Consider the following 24,985-nt stretch of genomic DNA (forward strand, 5'->3'; position numbering starts at 1 on the left):
GAAGAAGAAGAAGAAGAAGAAGAAGAAGAAGAAGAAAGAAGAAGAAGAAGAAGAAGAAGAAGAAGAAGAAGAAGAAGAAGAAGAAGAAGAAGAAGAAGAAGAAGAAGAAGAAGAAGAAGAAGAAGAAGAAGAAGAAGGAAGAAGAAGAAGAAGAAGAAGAAGAAGAAGAAGAAGAAGAAGAAGAAGAAGAAGAAGAAGAAGAAGAAGAAGAAGAAGAAGAAGAAGAAGAAGAAGAAGAAGAAGAAGAAGAAGAAGAAGAAGAAGAAGAAGAAGAAGAAGAAGAAGAAGAAGAAGAAGAAGAAGAAGAAGAAGAAGAAGAAGAAGAAGAAGAAGAAGAAGAAGAAGAAGAAGAAGAAGAAGAAGAAGAAGAAGAAGAAGAAGAAGAAGAAGAAGAGAAAGAAGAAGAAGAAGAAGAAGAAGAAGAAGAAGAAAGAAGAAGAAGAAGAAGAAGAAGAAGAAGAAGAAGAAGAAGAAGAAGAAGAAGAAGAAGAAGAAGAGAAGAAGAAGAAGAAGAAGAAGAAGAAGAAGAAGAAGAAGAAGAAGAAGAAGAAGAAGAAGAAGAAGAAGAAGAAGAAGAAAGAAAGAAGAAGAAGAAGAAGAAGAAGAAGAAGAAGAAGACGAGCAAGCCGGGGGAGACTCGGCAAGGACAGACATGACTAACCTTGAAGACGGACGAGGAAAGCAACAGAAGACGGTCGGATTGGTAATAGGTGTCGGAGCTCAAGCAAAGATAACGCGTGGAACGCTACTATTCCCAGCCCCTATTTATAGCCCGGGAGGGCCTCGGAATTCCAAACGTCACAAGAACCCCAACCGTTGGATTCGTTTGATCCAACGGTTCGCATCGCTTCGCGCTCAGAAAAACCCCTCATTAATGCGCGTCATGTCAATCACTCAGACGCCCCCAAACATCACTTCATTCATCATTACACAATCCGCCCGAGTCCCATTCTTCAGACTCTTCGGCTGTACCACCTCTCGAGCCTGGGAGGCAACTGTACTGGGATGACCGACCGATCCTTGGACCCGGTCAACCCACGTGTCGAGACCATACTTCAAGGTACGAGGTCGACCATGTGTCACACGCGGCCGACCGACACAGAGTGCTCAAGTCAAAGGTTGACCCAATTAACGAAGGTTAACCCATGGTTAGGAAACGGTCTAATCCAACCCTAATTGCTAAACAACCCCCTAATCCGGCCCAACAGCGAGGGCCCATCAAGGTAATATAAATATCATGCATTCCAAGGAACAAGGTACGTCATTATCTACAGTATTCCAGCCAGCCGAATACGATACCCCACTGACTTGAGCGTTGGAGTGCCATCTGCAGGTACACCACCCGCCTGAGGAGTCATCCAGAAAGAAGGACCGAAGGAGGAAGCGAAGCACGACCGACCGAGTGACGTTCGAAGGCAATAGTTCTCCCAGTCCCCAACCTAGTTCGAGAACAAGGATCATCCTCTATTTGTAGAGTTTTTCATCAGAATAATATCACAACAAATTTAAATAATAATAATTATATCTTTTATATTTAGAATAATATCACAACAGATTTAAATAACAAAAATTATATCTTTTATCTTCATGCATTAATTTATGAGTTTATAAGGAATAAAAGTCATCTGAATAAAAAATCTTTATCAATCAATATTTCATTAGTTTTTCCTTATCTCCATGTAATTAATGTTGAACAAAGTGCCTTGATGCTTTCAAATGTGCTTTGAAGACTTGAAGAATCTATTGTTGTGTTTGTGTGTGTTATTTAGTAAATTTTGAGTTGTCAATTCACATCTAGTATTGATTAAAATTCACTTGATTCTTATTCTCTTTTGAAAGAAGTGTTTTCTAAAATGTTGTGTGAATTTTAGTTAGCTGCTTCGAGCTTTCAATCAGTTGAAAAAGTTGTTGTTCAAAGTCTGGTGACTACAACAAATATTTCATCCAGTTTTGTCGTGACAATCAATTGAATTGCACTTAGTGTTTTTCAAAGGTTTTGGAAAATCTTGGTTTTCTTTTATCTTTTTTGTGAGACAAAAACAATCGGTTATTTCGATAAAAGAATAAAGAACTGGTTGTTTTATGTGAAATCTTTAACAGAAAAAGAATTCAATTAGTTCTTTTTAAAATCAATCAACTGTTATGAATTCCAAATTGTGTTTAAATGGTTCTAACTGCTTCCAATTAATGATCTAACAGTTTTAACCACTTCTTAAAGACTATATAAAGACTGTTATGTGATCTTTTCAAAAGTCTAAGAAAGAGAGGTTTATCAAAAATGTTTTCAAGAGAAGATCAAGAGCTTTTGGATCATTGCTTGTGTGTGAAGTAGGAATTGGGTTTTCTATTCTTTGTTATACTCCTTTGTAAAGCCCATGTATATTCTATTTTCTTTTTTGAATACTGTGTTTGTGTGTAAGACAATTTCAAAAAGTGGTTACGGAAACTGTGGTGTTTCCAAGAAGTGTTGTGTGTTCTTGAGGAGTTCAAGATCAACATTCTTGATGTGTGTTTTGTAATCTAGTTTTGATTGCATAGTGAATTCTAAGTGGTTAGCTGAGGACTCGATGTATGATGTGGGTTGATTTTTAGATGTTTTCATTTATGGTGACATTTTTACTTAAGGTTGGAATTTTAACAATTAATGGTGAGGACCTAAGAAAGATTCCCACTGGACACGAACTTAACCAAGAGGTTAAGTAAGTGTGAAGGTCCACTTCACAAAGGCAAAGATGAAAAATAAGATATGGTGAGTATGATATGCAATTTCGGAATTGAAAATGGGCACAAGGTTAACATCAATGGTGGACATTCCCAAATGATGCACCATACTCATGATTTGAGTGAAACCCAAGAGCAACAAAGAAGAGAAACTAAGAGACAAACACATAAAATGGAATGGAGAAATGGAAGGAAAATGGAATGAGAAAACTTATGATTGTAGGTGAGAAATGTCACGCCACTTGGAGGGTGATGTGCTCCAAGATGAGTGTGTTGGCCGCCACTTGAGAGCTTCCCAATCACTCAAGATAAAACCTCAAACCTAAGAGGACATAAGCCTCACTAAGAGCTCACACAATTTGAGCAGAGTTTCTTTACTTCATTCAAATTCAACTTGTAAAATACAATGAGGGAGACCTCTTATTTATAGGTGAAGGAGCCTTGGAGAACAAGAAACAAGGGTAGGATGAGAAACACTAAAAAGGGGCAGCCTTAGGGTTTGACTAAGTCAAACCACATCTTAGGTTTGTCCTTCTAGAAACTAAGTCAAATTTCCTTCCTAAAGGGCTAGGAACAAGCTAAAATGATAAGTACACCCCTATTATGCTAAAGACACCTGATTTTAGCTCATCTTTGCTATTTGGATCCCTAAAGTGAGCCCAAATTATTTACAACATATTCTATCTTTAGAGAAGACCAAAAGTAAGAACAGTTGGTGTTCCGGTTTATGTCCATCTTCTCTAGTGAGGTCCATGAGATCCTTCGTGAGGTCTTGAATTGTTTGTTGAGATGACTGCTCACCTTGTGCCTTGTCTTTTGTTTCCGTGATCATCTTTGTAGCTACTTGGTTTGTATCAATGTAGCTCTTGGTTAAGAGTGAACCAATATAAATCTCTCTATGTGAAACTCTTTTTTCCTACTCTTATACACTGTTTTATATTTTGTTCTTTGTTTTTTACTACAAACAATCAGTTGTTTAGATAAAACAACTGGTTCATTTTTCATAAAGAACTGTAAACCTGATAATTCATCCATTTTAACAGAAAATCAATTGATTGATTTTACATATATTTTCACTCTCCTTCCAATCTTTGTGAAAATTTTGCAAAAACAATTCACCCCCTCTTGTTTTGGCCATACATTCTAACAACTAAAAGATAAAGAATCTCTGATATCTGCTAAAACGTAACAACCATTTTCCCGATTACCTCACATCGGGTGTATATCCGATTAAGATCATATCGATCATTTTACCGACATAACCCGGAAAATACATTAAGTATAGAAGCATTAAATGTCAACTCTTGTTCAAACTTTAGAAAGTTTAAGTGTTATTTTAAATTCAAGATGTATAATATCTATAGGAAAATCCTCTTTAGAGTCCCATTAGGTATTTTTAATTTTAAGTACTGCAAAATATATTTGAGAAGCAAGGAACTCAAATATCATAAAAACAAATTCCAGAATCAAAGGATTTAGTTTTACTTCATAAGTTCCTAAATTCTTGGTAATAGAATGTCCTCCTTGTCAATCTCACTAAATTTGTTGAAGAGGTCATCCTAAGTTCGACAACTACATCATCTAAAAGGTGACTTATACCTCTTTAATCATGTTTAGATGTTTCATCGTAAGGTGCACTTCCTTTTCTACATGCCCTACTTAGAATGGGTTTGAGTCATCAGGAACTAGCCCTACCCTCCTTTGGTTGACCCTTGGTTCATGATGGTACACAATTCTCCAACCTTAAGTTGAAAAGGGCGAAAAGGCTTACAAGAGTGTTCTAGAAATCTCCATAGGAGTCTTCAAAACATAACATCTATAGTAGTCTTCATAACATCACATAGCTTCGAGACTTCACTCCTTCTGAAGTACCCCTTCACGTGTAACGTTGTGCTTAGCGCATTGGACTTAGCGATTTCGATATTTGTTCATCTCTCATGTGTTATTTCAAATGGCTTTAAATGGAAAAACCTGCTTCCTTTCCCCCTTCTCCATTCTTAGAGAAAACTTCACTCTTTGAGTCTCTTTACTTCTTCAAAAATTCTATAAGTAGACCCATCTCTTTTTTTTATTGCTATCTTGCTACTAGCCTCTATCTTGTTTTTACATTTCTACTAAGATTGTCCCTTTGTTGCGTTCCTTTTTCCTGGGTTTTTTGTGTTTTAAGTTCTCACATACGATCCATGGCCACCAATGACACATCGTATCCCTAGGATAAAATGGACTTCTAAGAGAAACATCAACCATACAAAATATTACAAAATTGAGAACAACTTGTATTATATTAACAGTTCATATCATGGTAATGTCCATATATAGCACTAATAACATCCTTTATGTATTGATTAGATTTCAAGTGGAATCTAACTGGTTCACTGCTAAAACTACAATTTATGAGAACAGTGTCAAATGAAGCAATGAAAGAATGAAAAAGGTGGTCACTGAAAGTAATGATTACTACCTGTAAAAAATATAAAAAAATCTATTAGCCAGATTGAAATGTAAAAAAAACGTGAGAAAACTGACACATCACACAGACAAGTAATTATTACTTGCATCTGTCACAAAGTTAATTAAAATTCTAAGGAAATCTCTACCTGTGTCAATTTATTAGCCCATTCAACCATTTTTTCAAGGGATTGAATTGTCATGTTATTGTTTAGTTAGATTTAAAACTCCTAACAACATGTCTTATAAATTCAATTATTGAGTTATTTAAAAAATATAGATATTATGTTAATTAATTAGAGTTTTTTATATATAGAATATTTGAATTAAAAAGTATTTAAAATTTATATTGATATAATTATTTTTTTGTAATTGCTAACTAACTCTACTAAATATTTTCTATATAAGTATATGTAATCATACACTACTAAGTATGATTTTTTTTATATAAAATTATGTGAACCAGAATTAGTAGATAGAAAAGTTCATATATTATATACAAATTCTTATTCTTCTTTTCCAAATGAAACTTAGTCCAATGTCTCACGTGCATCACCCAAAGAAAAAGATAAATACTAAATCATCACTATTTTTGAAAGTAAAAAAGGAGTATCTCTTCCACAAGTTCCAATATTAATCTTCCTAATGCCTAAAATACAATTGCTACAGATTTCAACACATGAATCCAAAAGCTTCTAAATCTCCCCTGTCCGTTCACTTTCACAAAGAGCCAACAAATAATTTTCTGCAACATATATTAAATAGTAATTTCCTAAAGTGATATATGAAACAAAATTTTCTATAATTATTGTCAAAATGCAGAAAAGGTTGCCCCAACCACTATGGTTCTCTGAGAAAGAATTGGTAAATGCATTCCAATATATGCGTGAATATCTCTATGATTCCACCTCTACTTGATTCACTTTTTTCATGTAATTAGTGTATTCTTTTTTTTCTATCTTTTCTTATTCAATTCCTTTTATACATCTCTTTACTTCTCTTTACTTGTTGATTCTTTTCATTTTCGAAATTCATGACCAATTTGAATGTGTATTTTTTATTTTTTTCTTTGAAGTAAACCTTCACATTTATTTAACCACTTGGTTAGGTTCATGTCCAGTAACGATCCTCACTGAGTGGTTATCATAATTGTCAATTTAATTTCTAATCCAAGAGAAACCTACAAAAATATGTGTAATTCTTAAATCAATTCATATTATTAGGGCTTTACTTTGAACCGTAGTTTATATGATCATGTTAATTTCAAAATTGTCACCATATTTTATTAGATGACGCTCCCGCTTAAACCAACGTCTATAGACATTGTTAAACACTCTTTTTGCACTGGTGTTCCACACCTCAAATTCACCATTCTAATATGACCTATACCTCCATATAGCTTACACATTGCCTCCATAGAAACCATTGAAAATTATAAACTTTGAAACAAGCAAGGATTCAAGATCGAGTTTGCATCACCCATTTTTACATAAGTGGTGCCCCAATAAGGATTTTTGTACAACTTTGTTGAATGAACACATTGTGTTTTTTCATAGGATAATCGATTATCCTTACACCATAATTGATTATAGGTGTGTTTTTTAGAGTATAACTAATTATCCTTGGGTAATAATCTACTATGAATCCATGTTGATATTAAATGATCCCTCATGTTTACCTATGTGGTTACTCTAATAAGAACTTTTGTACAACTTTATTAAATGAATACATTGAACCTGATGACAAAGTGAGATTATGAATCTCAATATCAATATATGCTTAAAATATCAATTACATCCATCACATTACTCACAATCTTTAACTTTCTTTTCATTTTTCTTAACTTCTCACTACTTTAATCTAAATCATCTTCCTTTTCTCACATCTTTTCTTCAAATCCATCCTGATACAAACAAAGAATAAGTAAGTCTAAGATTTGTTTAAAGGACATTGTAGGTACCCTTTATGGCGAGTTGTTGAGAAAATTGACAAGCTTGTGTTGTGAAGCTGTAGATGGAGGCTTATATGAGTGGAAGAAAAGTGGCGTGCAATCGTGCTGAACTGGAGGTATGGCTGAGGAAAGTTGGGAACATACAAAAAGTGGAAACAACTATGTCTGACTACACTTGAAACCCAGACATATTTTGTCAGTATGAGCAAAGGCCTAGACAGGGCACATGGCTACATTATTTTCTTTCTGGCGGCTGTTTATGTTTGTTTTCTGGAAGGGAAATTTAAAGTGCTCTTTTGGTAAATGCAGATTATGATTTGTCCGCTGTAGTTGGGTGTGAGGTTTTTTCTAGGATGTAAAAGAGTGAGCACCCCATAAGTTTATAAACAAACTAATCTTGACTCGACCATAAAAAAATTTAATCGTAATAAACATTTTACATTGATGAAATTGAAAACCTCACTAATCTAAAAACAAACATAAAATTGAATACGTGTCTTTTAATATTTTTTTAGAAGAGTTAAGGGAACATGGATTAAGCAGTAATTCGTTAGAATTAAGGTGTGAATATAATGTTTTTAAAGAAGGAGACAGTTTAAGGAATCGAGATATTAATTCCCATAATAAACAATGAAATAAATCAAGAAAAAAAAAACCTATAACAGGCTTATAATTGATTTTTGTTAAGTAAAAGTTATAAAGAACTGTTTTGATGTTATTCTATTTTCGTTTTGGTGTTATAAAGAAGCCGACCAACTCCTTAATGTCGATTTTTATCCGAGAGATCAGGTACACCACGTGCTAGCCAATCTCATCATGGTTAAAAATGTCAATGAAAAATGAAGAATGTGTGTAGAATACTCCAACCTAAACAAAATTTGCCCCAAAGACACATTTCTACCTAGTATAGACTGGTTAGTGGATAACACGATAAGTTACGAACTCCTTAGTTTCCTAGATGCATACTTAGGTTATAATCAAATAATAATGTACCTGTCATACGAGGAGAAGATATCCTTCATGACAAATAAAACTAATTTTCGTTATAAAGTTATGTCGTTTAGGTTGAAGAATGTCGGGACCACCTACCAACGCCTCATGCACCTAGTCTTTCACGAATTATTGGGAGATATTATGGAGGTATACATTGATAATAAGAGGAACATCAATCTCGATGACTACTAAGCTCACAAGTATAGACTTCGAGCTCGGTAGCATGTCAACTCGTTCATACCTTGGTATCAACCCACCTAAGTCTCACCTTGACTTTCAAGATGGGGGACTACTGTACCTACCTGTCACAAAATCGGGAATGCCCTTAGCTCGAAGTAACTATAAATATTTCATAAACCAAGCTCTTACTACCATAAATGTCCATCATAAGGGTTAACGACCAATTCAATGAGTTATAATGACCGAGTAACTACTTATAAGTCATAATAGCTACTGTAAGGTCAACCTTATGGCTACTATCCAAAAGACTTATAAATGCAACTCTTCAGAAAGTACAAATTACTCGATACAAATACTCATTTAACGTACAAATTATCATTTTTAGTATTCTTACTAACTTAAGCATCAAATAGTCTTTTTCAGATAAACCTTTTTTTCTGTTTGGTGACCAGTTGAAAGAGGAATTTTGACGTTTTCGCCATAGTATTATATGAATTCACTTCCAATAGGAATATATTTGAATAAAGTTAATACTTATCATGTAAAATAATATATTAGATGAAAGACTTAATTTAAATAAAATCAATAAAAATCAAGTGATTAATAAGTTCAATTCAAAATCAAATTAGTCTACTGAGTATTTAGTTTTAAATTTAACTTTTTCATAAATTTTACTGATTTCTAAATTGTGCACAAGAGTAAGAATACTTAACAACCGTAAAAAGAAATAAACCAATTGACAATGCAATTTTAACAATACAATAATATATATTAAGCTTTTACATTAAAAAATAAAATAAATATAATTAAAATATTATTGTTTTAAGCTGTCAAGTAAATGTTTTTTCTATTTTCTATTTTAGTGATATTAAAGTATCACCACTCATATAGTAGACTTTGAAATAATGACATATAAAAAAAAGAAAAAAAAGGAAGCCGTGGCTTGGGTTCTAAGGCCGGCGTCAATGAACTAAAAAGTAGGCTGTTATTGAATGAAACGCGCGTTCCAGCTACTCAAATGAAACACCTCTCCTCCTCACAACTACTCAACTGCCCTACCATGCACGCCAGAACAACACCCATACAAAATTCAACACACACATGGACCCTTCTAAAAGTCCTCACTCTCTTCAAGACAAACTCTCATGAGTGATTTCGAAATCATACATACTCCTGTCTTATTATTTATTATTCACTTCAATGTATGCTGTCAATAACATCATCTTTTTTCACTTATACCTCTCTCTTTCTTTTTCCTCCATAAATTGCTAATAGATGAACTTTTATTTATTTATTTAAAAACTATCTCTTTTAGTGCTTTTTACATAGAATAAAAATTCTATGTTGAAAATTACAATACTTAAGAATACCTCTAACTTCAATAGTGTTTACAATTTAAAAAAAAAAATATTGAGTATAAATGATTAGTTAGTGTTATAAAGAGATGAGTAATTATAATGCACAATTAACACGTGTTTTAAATAGTGTTAGTGTCCATGTTTTAAAAATTATTCATTAGATTTTATATAATTCTGGTATGATGCTAATACAATTTAAAAAAAAAATATTAATTAATGTCTATAATACATTGTATAAAAATAATTATTTATTCATTAATTACACTTGCTTCTCCAAATTAATGATCAAACATAACCAACCACACTCTCCCTTCCTATAAAAACCACCCTCCTAACATTTTGAAGCTATCTTCTCCACACAACACCCATATACCCTCTCTCTCTACTGTGGTTATCATGGGAATCACTCCTCGTTTCGCTTCAGTAACTCAATGCACAACCAAACACCGTTCCAACCAAACAGTTGTCTCCGACCTCGACGGCACTCTCCTCTTGTCCCGCAGTGCCTTCCCATACTACCTCCTCGTCGCTCTCGAAGCCGGCAGCATCCTAAGAGCCCTCACTCTCCTCACCCTCCTTCCCTTTATCCACTTCACCAACCTCGTCATCTCCGAAACCGCCGCCACCAAAACCTTAGTCTTTGTAACCTTCGCGGGGCTCAAACTCGTGGACGTTGAGGTGGTGGCACGGTCAGTGCTCTCCAGGTTCTACGCAGAGGATGTGCACCCTCACACGTGGCATGTTTTCAACGCCTTTGGAAAGCGCTTCATTGTCACTGCCAGCCCCAGGGTGATGGTGGAACCGTTTGCCAAAACCTTTCTGGGCGCAGATAAGGTCCTTGGAACAGAGCTCCACGTAACACCGTCAGGGAGGATGTCAGGGTTCATCGAGCAAGTCGGTGTGCTTGCTGGTGACCACAAGAGAGACGTGATCGTGAAGGAGTTTGGATCGAACTTGCCCGATGTGGGACTCGGAAACCGTGTAACCGACTTTGACTTCATGTCCATTTGCAAGGTTGGTTTAACCCTTCTATATATATATATAATATACTCTTTCTTTCTTCAAAACTAGACACTCCCAATGTCATATACAATAAGATTACTTGTGATCATAAATACGCAGTTGTCCCAACTTTCTAAGGTTCTTATTCTCCCCAGGAGAAAAAGAGAGACAGTGAAACAGAGTACAGCTATTACCTCTTTAATAACCATATTTGCATGTGAAACTCAACAACAAAATTTAATTAGGAAGAATGCCATGCAGTAGTTTTGTCTTAATAGCTCGTGAATAAAAATTGATGGAAATGGTGATGGTGATGGTGATGGTGAAAGCTTAATTTTAATTGAAGAAGAATACTGTAGAGTAGTTTTTTATTAAATATTTTTTTATTTCTAAATTTCTTAATCAATTTATGTCTGTAAAAACACATTAAATAGTTTAATTTAATTACAGGACTGTGATTGTAATTTTTCATATTATTAATGAAACACTTACTTGCTTTGGTTATTTTTTCCTGTAAAAAGTTAATATCTTAGATTTTGTTATTTTTTCAACAATATGAAAATCTTTATGTATAATGCTATACTTTTTTTACATATATTTTTATTTTCTGTCCTTTTCGACTTTAATATGTTTAGAGAGGAGACTAGGAGTTATATGAGTTGTTTCTTTGCTCAATATTATGATTTGTGAGAGTCTTAAATAATCACGACCGTTTTTCAGCTAAAGTGGTTCTCAACCTAAACATATGCATTTTTTTTATAAATATATTTTTATTTGCTCAGTGGCATAATAAAACTCCTCCATTAATTTAGTCAAGTCTTTCTCAGTATTCACAGCCCTAAGTGGTCCTCCTTCTTTCTATGGTCTATTTGTCAACGCACCTATTGCAGCTTCACTTTTGGAGATGCTTATGTTTATGCTTTTAAGTCCACTTGCACAACTTAAGCTGTGTTACTATTTTGTTTCATGCAAGGTTAATAATTATTTCTCGTGTATTTCATTTTATTAGTAAATAAAAATATTAGAAACTATCACTATACTTAATGTTTGAATATATATATATATATATATATATATATATATGTCCATTTTTTTACATTATATATATATATATATATATGTTGGGATACACCAATATTTTTTTAGAAAATTAATTTGTTTTACTGATTAAAAAACCTATTATGTAGTTTTGTTTGGGAGAATATAACAAACAAAAAGACCAAGATAGAAACTATCACTAATATCTATCTAAAGATTAAGTTTTGTTTAGCTGATTAAAAAACATCTCCTTTTGTAGTCTTAACAAAACTCAAAGGTAAGAACTTGATGAATTTTTTATAGAATAATTAAGGAGAAAATTAAAAGTTATATTACTCAAATTTGTCTAAAAATTGAAGTATATATACTATCCAAAAGGGTGAATAGCAAAAACATGATGTGATCCAAATCCAAACAAAAAGACAGTGAAAATGAAAGATGTCTAAACCTTAAACTCATTTAATTTTGTTCTACAGGAAGGATATATGGTTCCAAGGATGAAGTGTGAGCCACTGCCAAGAAACAAACTTTTAAGTCCAATTATTTTTCATGAGGGTCGGCTAGTTCAGAGGCCAACTCCTTTAGTGGCCCTCTTGACCTTCCTATGGATGCCAATTGGCTTTGTACTCTCAATCCTAAGGGTCTACCTCAATATTCCTCTGCCAGAAAGAATTGCTTGGTACAACTATAAGCTTTTAGGAATCAGGATCATTAGGAAGGGTACCCCTCCACCACCCTCAAAGAAAGGACAAAGTGGGGTGCTATTTGTGTGTAACCACCGCACAGTTTTAGACCCTGTGGTTACTGCTGTTGCACTAGGGAGGAAAATCAGCTGTGTCACGTACAGCATAAGCAAATTCAATGAAATAATTTCACCCATCAAAGCTGTGGCACTCTCAAGGGAGAGAGATAGAGATGCAGCCAACATCAAGAAGTTGCTTGAAGAAGGAGACTTGGTTATTTGCCCTGAAGGCACCACTTGTAGAGAACCATTCCTTTTGAGATTCAGTGCTCTTTTTGCTGAGCTAACTGATAGGATTGTCCCAATTGCCATCAACACAAAGCAAAGTGTGTTTTTTGGGACCTCAGTTCGTGGGTACAAATTATTGGACCCTTATTTTGTGTTCATGAATCCTATGCCAACATATGAGATCACTTTCTTGAACCAGTTGCCAGCAGAACTCACCTGCAAGGGAGGGAAATCTTCCTTTGAAGTTGCAAATTATATTCAGAGGGTTCTTGCAGGTACTTTGGGGTTTGAGTGCACCAATTTAACAAGAAAAGACAAGTATGCAATCCTTTCAGGAACAGATGGAACCATTCCAAAGAAGAATGCTTGAAATTTGAGACAGACAAAACATATCTCTACATTGGTCTCATTGTTCCCAAACACTTGAAATTATTAATAAAAACTGATTATGTTTTGTTCTTAAGAATTACAGCTTATGTAATTATTGTTACTATGATAAAAACAACTAGTTCAGTCGTAAAATGTTTTACTTTTTTTTTTTTATAGTGGAACATCATTAGTCTTTTGGTGTTAGAGGGACTAGGGTCGGGTGACCAGGGTTTTTTTTTTTTTATCGGTAAAAAGCAAATCAATAAATGTTTCGGGGATACCTCAACCCTAATAGAGATCAATCTCAACTTAAACCAAACAATGAAACTCCTCTCTCAAACCAAACAAGAAAGTAAGGAAGACAAGCATAAACATGAAGCGTTCCAAATACAGAAAAAATCATATCTAAATTTAAAACAATTTAAATTTTTCTAACAGATCTCATACAGACCAAAGGCTTAAGACACCAATCGAAGTACGGAAAATTTACCCTGCACGGACTTTGAAGTTTACCCATGACCAGACTTTCACTTGTACCGTAGTAAAGATTTCAATGTGATCTACTCTGCTACTATTGAAGATTGATTTATTTCTATGTTTCCACAATTCAGCTACCACCGCCACCCACACACAACCCCAAATCTGATCATCCCACTTATCTTAAAATTTGAAAAGTGCATTTTTGGGTCACAATGCTCAATCGAAGCCACCCCAACCACTCAGAACATTTAGACCAAACTAGTCAAGCAACTCTGGATGTACAAAATAAATGGAACGTAGTTTCCTCTTCCTCCCCACACAGACCACAAAAACTACTAGTCACACTAATTCCTCTTCTCACCAGATTCGCTTTAGTCGCTATCTTATCCTCCACTACCCTCCAAGCAGTGAGCATGATTTCTTAATGTTAGAGGTGATGCTTGTTTTATTTCTTAAGTACGGAGTCGATGTAGACGTCGTAGATTTTGCGTTGCGTAGTCTTTTTAAGACGTCTAGACAAATTTTAAGTTGGAAAACGTCTTTGTTTTTGTATAAGGTTGAAGTATCTCTAAAATACCTCAATTATTTTTTTTTCCGATTAAAAAAAATCATTAGCCCTTTGCTACAACCCATGTATGATAGCTATATGACAATGACAAATCCAGTACCATACAGGTATATGATTATAAGGTACAAGAATTAAAGACATTGTTGCTTTGGTGCCACCAATTTGTTTGCGAGAATAGATAGAAAGCTGGCAGTAGTGTCCATATATAAATAAATAACTGGTACCAGAAACAATGAAATATACAGAAGCATAGTATATAGTTAATATGATCCATGTGTTAACAGTGAGGCGTGTTCTTCAACTGGCCCAGTTGTATGGACCTATCAGTCAGAGCATCAAAAGTCACCCAATTTGCTTTAAAATATGACAAAATTCAAACCTTTTCATAAATTCATAACAAAGGAGTTGGATCAGTGATCATAACTAACTACACTAAATATGATTTCTCAATAAATATGTTTGACTTGTTCAGTGAAACAAAAGGGAGGAGAATTTGGGAATTCATGCAGATAGGGTAACTACATTATCTTAGACTCCAGTTATGCTTCTGTCACGGAAAGATTAAAATAATATTTTACTCAGCCAAGTCAAACAAGAAAGACAGGAATTTAGTGGGATGTTATTTTTTTGGAAAAAATTTCTTTAACAGGCAAAAAGTAAAGTACATTTGACAAACTATTTATAATAATATAATAATATTTTAAATTAAATATAATTAAAATATTAATTTATTGAGATGTCAAGTATATGTTTTTTTACTGTGTGTAGTAGGTTGTTAACGTATTAGTACCCTATTTTTATAGATATAAAATTGAGCATATAATAATGGCAAAGAAAAATTTGAAAAATCATGTGATTATAGTTTTGATTATTCGTAATAAGATCTAATGACCAATACTTAATTAGAATACCTCTTAATAAAACTTATATTCTATTAATCTAAAATATAATTTAATATTTTTTTGGAAACGGATCAATAGTCTATGAATATCTAGTTGAATGTTTGGAGTGTTTTAAGTGAAAAATAACTTTACTAATTTAACTTAAATAAAATCGATATGATTGGTGAAATTTTTATTCATACCACTAAAAAAAAATGTGAGAAATTAACAGTTAAATAGTATATTCAGTTATTATATATATATATATATAAAAGTAAAATCAACTTAATTAACGTTTTTCAGAATAATCAAGTGGTTATTCAATCCTTATTACTGATTAAAAAATAATAATAATAATAATTTTTATGTCACGTTTGTTTAGATTAGGCAACGTTATTTATCAAAATATTTTAGGTAAACATATATTATTGTTTATTATTTAGACAATATTTTATAAAATGTTGTCATTTTTAAAGAGAATACTTAGTTACATGTTATCTCTTTTAGACAACTCTTATTCACATGTTGTCTATATTTTAAACAACGTTTTTTTAATATGGAAAAATATGAATATATTAGACAATTTTATATGTTATTCACATATATCTTAATTTATAAAATTACACATTAGGCAACCTTTTCAAATTGGTTTAAATATAATTTTACATTTAGATCACATTTATAATTTTAAACTTTGATTTTTCGTTTATTCAATGCCTTTAATATTTGTAAATTGTGTTATAAATTTATATTCCATAACATAACTTTAAAATATGATTTTTTTTAACAGAGAATACTGTATATAATATTTATATTTCAAATGTGGAAGTTACATACTACAATGCATACCAAAATAGAAGTTGTAATCATTAAAACTAATTAAAGTTAGAAATTAACAAAGAAAAACTCTCAATATTTCTACATTTCTTCAATCAATCATGACTATATATTTTGTTTAGTATTATCTTGAGGTCCAACCTGGAACAATTAAAAAAATGTACAAAATTTTTAAAATATTATCAAGTTTGTAAATAAAATAAGATAAATGCAAAGTACTTAAACTATAACATTAAATGCAAATGATGTATCTATACCTGGTCTAAATAGGGAACACGGGTGAAAGCAGATGAACATACAACTACACTGTTTTCTTTTGCTAAAACCCATGACATCATATGTTCTATATCCTCCTTATTGAAATACGGTGCTTTTATTGCTTAAGCATGAATTTTATCACTAGTGTAGAAAAGGTGAAAAACGACGGTTACTTTAGCATTAACACGGGGACTCTTTGACCGTTGTGTTTTAACACGTAGTCTATTCTCTTCAGGAATAGACAATGGTTATTTAACTATCGTGTTAAGTGCACATATAAACGGCGGTTATTACCATAATCGCCATTTTAAGGCACCATCTTTGTTGAGTCTAAGGATGGTACCACAACCAACTTTTTATACCTCTTGCATGTATTGTATTTTGCAAGTGATAGGAAGGTGTAAAATAATAACCGTCGTTTTATATCCTTCCCGAGGAGGGTATAAAACGACGGTTATGGTCATAACTGCTGTTTATTATGGGATTTTTTTTAGTTCATTATGTTTAATGCGTTTTTCCTTCTAAATTAACATGTTCAATTAAAACCCGGTCAACCAGATACATAAATTCAAAAAATCAAATTATATATATTTATAAAAATGTATTACAAACACTAATAACATATTCCTATCTATCTATCTATCTAATTTCTACACTATTGATTAGCTATCCTAGAGTTATAGAAATTAAGAAAATATGTGACCCAAACATGTCTCACATATTCTATGGTGGGCAAAGGCAATGGGCTCTCATCCATAAAGAACTGCATTACAAAATAAGGTTCACATTAATTAGTGTTAAGATTAATATATGCTATTGACTAACATGAATTCGAATAAAAAAAAAAACTAAAACAGAGCATCGTCAAACATGATTTGTATTTCAATGTTACCTACTTCCATAATTCTATTGACTTCCAAAGATAAAGGGCAAAATGTAAAGTGAATAAGAAATGCTAGAAAATATAAAAGAAAAACGAAGAACTCTAGTAGAACTGGAAATGACAAAAAATTGTTAATAGAAAACTAAACTATACTAGTGTCATGACTAAGTGATTGATGATGTTTATAGAGTTTGAAATCTTTGTAAATGGGTGGGTCTTTGTTCCAATTGAAATCGACCCACAAAAACTAAGTTAATTGTCTTCAACTTCTTCAATCATCAAGATTATGTTACCTATCTAATGCTCCATTGACCATTGTCCTTTGATTGTCTAATATTTGTTTTGTTGATTTTAACTCTTTAAGCTCAAATTCTTCCTATCTTCATGGTCTAAATATCTTCATTAACTCTATATGTCGAAGTCCAATTCAAAAATATTCTTACAAAAGTCATAACCAACGAATCAGACAGTTTGTTACAAAATGCAATTTTTATTATGTTTTTGTAAAAATCCAAACCTTTAAAAAAAATACAAATCTAATCTAAAAATAAAAAATAAAAACAAAGAAATCTGTAAAAATACAATCCGTCTAGAAAATTATGAGAAAAGAAAACAGTTATCATGTATAATGCACTTGATCATTTCAAAGCCATTTAGATATTTCTAATTTGCTTAATTGTTTATCTTTCACTTAACAAAATTAAGTCAACCTAAAATCTAATTTCATTGGTTAGACTTATTCTGTTGAGCGCTGTAATATCCGCTAGTGGATATAGCACATTCGTTCAAAATGTTATTGGATATTTCTCATTACAACATGGTATTATAAGGACATAATATGAGACCTTGATCATTACAAGAGATCTTATGAGTTGAACAAAGTTCCTACTCAAGGAATCTGAGATCTTGAAAAATCTCTCATTGGATTCTTATCTTGATACGAACCTTTCATTCAAAACAACGTTTGGAATTTTTGCTTTTTTCTAACCTTGATATCATTAGTTGATTGATAATTATTAGCATACGTGTGAACTTTGGTGCCTTCTATTCAGCTTGTTCCATCATTGCGTTACCATTTCTTTTTTGTCACGAGTTTTTAATGGAACACATATGATAGATAACGGTCCAACATTGTTTAGAAGTGTTTCACATGATGTTGATGATATTATACTTTAATTATGGGAGATTCAACACCCGCATTCGGATTAATTAGCAACGTCATTAAGCAAGCATTATCGATAATTACACGAAAATCATGATCAATGAATAAATTGAATTTTATTGAACCGTGTTAGTCCATAACTTCTTAAATCCCAAAATTATAGTTATAAATGAGTAACTCTCCTCCCTCTTAAAGAAGGTAATACAAACTCTAATCTTAAATACATACCACTCTTATCCTTAAAACTGACTTGAACGTCATAATATTATCTAGTATTTTTATAAAAAAAATCAAAAACAATAATAAAGAAAATTCCGTTTTTTAAGAATATTTTGTAATAACAACATTTTGCTTTAGCAAAGTTTTTTTTGCACTAAAACAAGATCAACAAGATTAAAGAGACTTTTTTTTCTTAACACTATGTCCACTTTTATTTTCCCATCCATTCATTCTACACAAATAAATAAATAAAAAATTTAAAAACACTGTACGCAGAAACCAAATTTTAAGATAAATATTTTTTAAAAATACAAAATAAAATCATGAAAAGAAACAGTGCTAAATAAGAAAATAAAAACAAAATAATGTTAAATAGAAAAATAAAAACAAATGAAAATTGAGAAATAAAAGTAAAATTAGTTATTTGAAGAAAAAAGTCGACCAAAGCTGTAGATGAATATGAGTCAACAGAAACTGTTAGGTCAAAATTCTTTTACGCACTTTTTCATGGGACTTCGGAACCACTTGCACTTGGCTTAGACCTGTTGGAGCCAACCCTTTTTACATGCTATCATTGTGTCGATAGTGTTGATTCAAATACTTATATTTTAATTTTTTTTTTCATTCTTAAAGATAAATTATATTTTTGGTTTTAAATTTTTTTAGTATTTTTTCCTCATATTTTTTATATCAACTAATAATGTTAGTCATATTAATAATATAATCACTCGTCATGTTATAGAAAAAAATGTCATGCTCATTAACTAATTTGCACATATGAGAAATTAAAAACGCAATTTTTAAAAATTACTTGTTATTAGAGTTTTTTTATTTATTATTATTAACATTGTTAAGAGTCTTTAATCATTTGCAAGTCAATGTTTGTTTATTAACGTTGCTAAGAGGAAAACATATTTTAGTCTAAGAATTAAAAGTTAAGTTTGTAAAAAGTATAACTAATTATTTTTTATTAATAATGATAATTACAAAATCAAAGATCTCGAGTATCTATTGAAGTTAGACTAACACTTTTTTTTTCAATGTGTTTAAAATAGTTCATATTCTCTTACTTTCAAGAATACAAATATTTTTCATTTCAAATTCAAGATGTCACAAACTTCAGTCGAGATTTATAATACAATAACTTCTTAAAAAATCGCAAGCAAGAATCACAAACTTAATAGATAATTTGCCAATAAGTTAAAGGACCCTTCACATGAATCAAAGTCCATACTTATGAATGAATTTTGTTAATTTTAAGACTGCTTTATGTACATATATAACTATAGTGATTATGTACTTGTATTACATAGTCGTTGAATTCTTTGCTGAATGGATAAACAATTGGTACCCTAGTCAAACGATTGTGGTAAATGAACTAGTTGAAGTATATATATATATATATATATATATATATATATATATATATATATATATATATATATATATATATATTAGGTAGAGAATGTTCGTCTCTTCTTTTCTTAAAAGAGGAATTTGCAAAGACATGTCCACATTAAAGATGTTTTGATAATCGCACATAAAGCTACTCCACACAAACAACTTTTTTGAAAAGGTGAAAAATCGGTTTGTGAACACCGTTAGTCTTATTAGTTCATATCCTTTACTAAAGTATGACAAAAAAACTATCTAACCTAAACTTATTATGTCATGTCATGTATTAGAGAGTTGCAAAAATAAGAGATATGTATTTAATGCTCCATGAAGGGAATTTATTGCATCTTCAAGCTTAAACATGGACAAACGCATAAAGAAGACCTTCACAAGACCTCAAAATAGGTCCAAAGAATTTACAATGAATAATTTTTTCTTAATCTATATATATTGAAGATCTTTTGAAGAAGAAAGGTTTACAACCACGATGAAAAAAATAACATAACTCTTATAATCTTAAACAATCCCCAAGCCTTATTTTGTGAGCAAGAACATTGTTGTGTTTGTTAACAACCTAAAAGAGTATTATTGATCTTATATGTTGGAACAATTGGCTCTAGAAGGGGGGTTGTAAAGTGTTAGGCTTTTTCGTAAAGGACTAGACTAAACCTTCTAGCAAACAACCAGAACAAGCAACATAATAGATTTTTATATTGGTTCACCCAAATAAATGACTAAGTTCAAAACTCCCTTAAGCAGATTGCTTAAGAGGTTCCACTGACAATCAAATGATTATAAACTGAGTACACAAATCACTCCTAGTTAGACATGAGTACAAAAACCACTCCTTATTCTCACGAGTACACAAACTAGTATTAACTACCAAAACTAAACCCTAAACTCTCAATAGAAAGAGACATTATCATAAAGATCACAATTAAAGCTCATAGGGTAAGCTTCGCAATGTGAAGAATTACAAAGGTTATTGCTCACACCCACAAAGAACACTTTTATATCACTGTTAATCGAAAGAATGTATAGTAGATTTGTGTTATTTATCTTGCACTCTTGATAAAAAATTTAGAAGATGACCATTGCAACTTTGAATCATTGTTCTTTGTTGGTCATTAATGAGAATATTAATCTTTATTATCTTAAACGCTTGATAAGGAAAGTTCTGATTGCATCTTCAGATCACTTCCTTGACACGGCTTATGGAAACACACACACATATATATACATATATATATATGTTAAGAATAATTAAACATAATTCCATAAATTAGGTTATAAGACCGTTGGTCATAAAAACACTTTCAATCATGGATAATATAAATAAAATCATTTCAAGAACTTAGTTTTAATCTATAAAGTATTTTATCATTATGGCTTATTTATAACTTTAATTTATATTCATATGCTATATATGTGGTCTATTAGACCATTGAACGCGAGACTTGTTATAGTTACTAGATGGTCTATTTTATCTTTCAACTGCAACAAAACACATGTTAGAATGCTCAGATAAATTCATCACATTTAAACATATACGACAGTTAAACATATAAATTAGTCAAATTGTTTAGTCAATATTAGTTATGCTCTAAATAATACTTGGATTTTAGCTAAGAGTGATTGCTTGTCTAAAAAACACTCAATGTTTAACCAAAAGTGGCTACAACCCAAATAATACTTTATTTTTAGCTGGGAGTGATTGGATTCCAAATAATACTTGTTTTGTACCTTGTAAAGTTAGTTTGATAGTGAAACTTGATCATGTTGAGTGTAATATGAATTTTTAGACAAAACGGTATAAGAATATCTACTATAAATCTCTCTACCTTTTATCTCTTGGAATTGAATATTATTGATTTGAAACTAACTAAAGAATGAGAATTTGTTAAAATGAATTTTACAAGTTTTTTTAACTGTGTAGTCAACTTGAGTTGCGTCTGACAATCTTCATCAAAAGTTATTCCTATGAAAACTTCTGGACATCTATGAACTTAAAACTTTGTCTAATTTCTTTACTTAGATGCTAATTTGAAAGAAAAAAAAAATCAAAAAATTTAAATACACTATTTAACCCTTCCTTTTACTGCATTCTGTTTGTTTTTAAAAAATGGCCATCCCTCTTCAAGAAACTTCTAACCAGGTTTCCAAAAAAAATTGGAGGAAAAATGATCAAATCTAAGAAGCTTCTAGGGGAGTTTTGACTAGGAGCAAGGCTAGAGAGCTTGTGGAGGATCTCTACAAAGTCATAAAGCACTCTTAGAAAATGTATGAATAATAGAATAAATTAATTCCAAAATGCACATACAGTTAAGTATAGTTTGGATTGATTTCTAGAAAACAAAGCTTGTTTGGTTTGTAAAGTAAGCCTAATATGGAATAAAATAGCTAACCCTAGTTGTTTAGGTATAAAATGAAGTCCCACACTCCATTTGGGACGCTTGGTTTTGCCACCTTGGCTATAACCACATGCCTTCTCTTTATATTTAAATTTTTCATTTTCTTCCTCCATGATGGTTACACACAGCGTATAATAAATTTTTAACCTACAAATATAGTGATGTAGTTCGTCATGTCTACTCTAAAATAGCAACCAAATATTAAGAGGATAAATACTCAAAGAAAAACACTCATGGAGGTCCAACACAAGATTTCTTGTGAAGGAGACAGTAAATCTGGTAGAGTTTTTTTTTTTTTTTTTTTTAGCAAAAAAACACTCAGATGTTTGAGAATGATTTGTGTTTCAATTTGCTTTCAGTAAACTACATGTATGTAAACGGACCAGGATGAATTCCTGCATCTATAGCAAGATTCTCTTCAACAAAATCCCTTATCTAATGACTATTGCAGTAACCATTCAATAGGTATGATTTTGAAGAACAGTGGCTGGAGAACAATAGAGCCAGAGAGGATCCAATTTGATTATGCAATTGCATAGATCCAAATGCTGTTGCTTTAGTTAATAAGAAAAATTCATTATATATAAATGGGTACAAACCTCAATCCTATGCACATAATTTCTGTTATGAACCACCGACATCCTAAAGTTATTCTGGACATTTGAAATCAAGTTAGGTAGATCAGTTAAGTGGTTAAGCTCTATGTACCTGGTTTTTTCCTTTTCATGGTACAAAACTCTGATTTAAAACACTTCAATTTAAATTTGTGCTATTTGAAATGAAAGATGATATATTCACAAACAATCTGTTCTAATTGATGATATAGAAAAAAGGATATTTTATTATTTTATATAAAAATTGAAATTTTAAAAGAAAAAGAAGAGAATTATATACTGAAATAAATAAGGTTGTCGGTGTATATTTTTCATTCGGAATAATGATTATCTTAGAAGTATATATAGATTTATATGTTTCAAATTCATATTACACTCAGAACACATGTAAAATAACTATAAACTACTCTGGTATTTAATATAGCTTTATTTTCAGAACTCGAACATAGATTACTGGGTAAATCAAAACAATCTCACATCAATTCATCTCTGCTCATTGCTAATCATTTTAGCATACAAGAGACAATTAATTATAGTGAGAACAGAGGGTTTTTTTTTCCTTTTCAAATGGTAGTTAAAGAGAATCATAGATTTGTTAATCAGTCAATATTTCAGAAAACCATATTGTCAATAGAAAGAAAGGATAGTTCGTCATTGATCAAATTCGGGCAAAAAACAGTAAGAAATAGATGAAAACTGACAACAACAACATCAGAAACATGACGAAGTTGAACTACGTACAAGGTGTTCTTATGATTCAACAATTAAGGTTCACAATACCAACCACAATTTAAACCAATGCTTATATCAGAATCTAAATCTACTCAAACTCCATTACCAAAGTGGCACTGTGTACAAATGACTAACTTCTATTTCCTACAAATGAAAACAAATAAAGCATACCATTCTTCTCTAATATACATCTCTTGCAAAGAAGAACAAATATCAAAAGCATGCATTCCTAGACAGAACATTCTGAAACTGAACTTGGTCTCTCTCTAGATGAAGAAGAATGTAAGAACTCAATGCAATCTTCCACAGCTTTAGCACGGTGGGAATCAGAGGGGTCTGACACTGAACGTGTTCTGACCAAAGAGGATGAAGAAACCTTCCGAGAGGATCTTTTTCTAATGGAAACAACTCTTATCGCACTTGCCACTTTTGCTCTTATTTGCTGCAAGAATCTCACCGGTGAAAATTTCGGGTCTTTTGGAAATCTGAAACCCCAAGTTCCGGTGACCCTCTTCTTGTTTCCTGAGCCTCTTCCACCACCACCACCACCACCACCTGTTTGCTTGAGAAACATGATTGGTTTCTCATTGAAATCAGGGGTAAAACATGTTTTTTCTGTTGTTCTCAACATCTAAGCTAATATGCTAAAGAAAAGACACTTGCTATATTGCCAAAAACAATAAAAAATTTGAATATTTTGTATCTATTTATTATGTAAGACAGAAAAACAGAAAAGAGACAGAGAGGGAATAGCAGTAAAAGGGGACAATGTAAGACAGTAAGACACTAGATTGGCACGGGAGTGTGTATATATAGAGATAATCTAAGTTAAGGAAACAAGGGATAATAGGTAGCTAAAGATAAAGCCTAGAGAGAGTGATGTTTCAGAAACATATAATTAAAGACATAGATAGGGATGTTTCAAACTCATAGCTTCAACTTGGCCACGAGAACAAACAATCTTATACCAGAGGTTAAGTGCATCTGAAATCATTCATGTGTGATATACGTCCGTGAGACATGCACACATGACATATGGGCCTATTATGGAATCAACACATTGACACATTTATTGTGGGTGGTAGGGGTACAATGATTAAACTATCTGTAGGTTCTAGGTGTCGTTTTTTTTAGGCTAAGCATGAACTATATCATCTGAATTGTGGAATTATCATGTTGTTTTGTTTGTAGTTTGGAGTGTTGGACTAACGTGGATTTATGTTTGTGTGTGAAAAATAAAAATAAAAACTAATGAAAAACAACTTTGATTTAAACAGAAGTCTACATATAGGATGGAATGAACGATACTTTTACTCGCATCCGATTCAAATCAATAGACATGATACTCAGGATTTGTTAATCTATTTTTATTAGGCTCATTAACATTAAATGATCACAATAATTATATAAATAAGTATAGATCCTAAATGATCAGGTACACAATCATCTAATACTAAATACTGAGTGTCGAGTGTCGAAATTTGATTTAAATGTCGGAGTGTCTTTTGCAGGTAT

At 31.8% G+C, this 24,985-nt stretch overlaps 2 protein-coding genes across 2 annotated transcripts; one reads left to right on the forward strand and one right to left on the reverse strand.

Annotated features, from left to right (window-relative positions):
• Nucleotides 1-9,992: 9,992 nt before the first annotated feature.
• Nucleotides 9,993-13,127, forward strand: LOC137819350 (glycerol-3-phosphate 2-O-acyltransferase 6). The gene is made up of 2 exons (XM_068623161.2): nucleotides 9,993-10,665; nucleotides 12,168-13,127. The coding sequence occupies exons 1-2, from the start codon at nucleotides 10,048-10,050 to the stop codon at nucleotides 13,029-13,031; spliced, it is 1,482 nt and encodes a 493-aa protein (XP_068479262.2). The 5' UTR covers nucleotides 9,993-10,047; the 3' UTR covers nucleotides 13,032-13,127.
• A 10,322-nt stretch (nucleotides 13,128-23,449) lies between these two features.
• LOC150024150 (uncharacterized) lies at nucleotides 23,450-24,544 on the reverse strand. The gene has a single exon (XM_090296640.1). It carries the CDS (start codon nucleotides 24,099-24,101, stop codon nucleotides 23,700-23,702), a length of 402 nt encoding a protein of 133 aa, XP_090152766.1. The 5' UTR covers nucleotides 24,102-24,544; the 3' UTR covers nucleotides 23,450-23,699.
• Nucleotides 24,545-24,985: the final 441 nt, after the last annotated feature.

Source organism: Phaseolus vulgaris, chromosome 10 (genome assembly GCF_051622355.1).
Source record: "Phaseolus vulgaris cultivar YP4 chromosome 10, ASM5162235v1, whole genome shotgun sequence".
In the NCBI taxonomy this organism is placed as follows: Eukaryota; Viridiplantae; Streptophyta; class Magnoliopsida; order Fabales; family Fabaceae; genus Phaseolus; species Phaseolus vulgaris.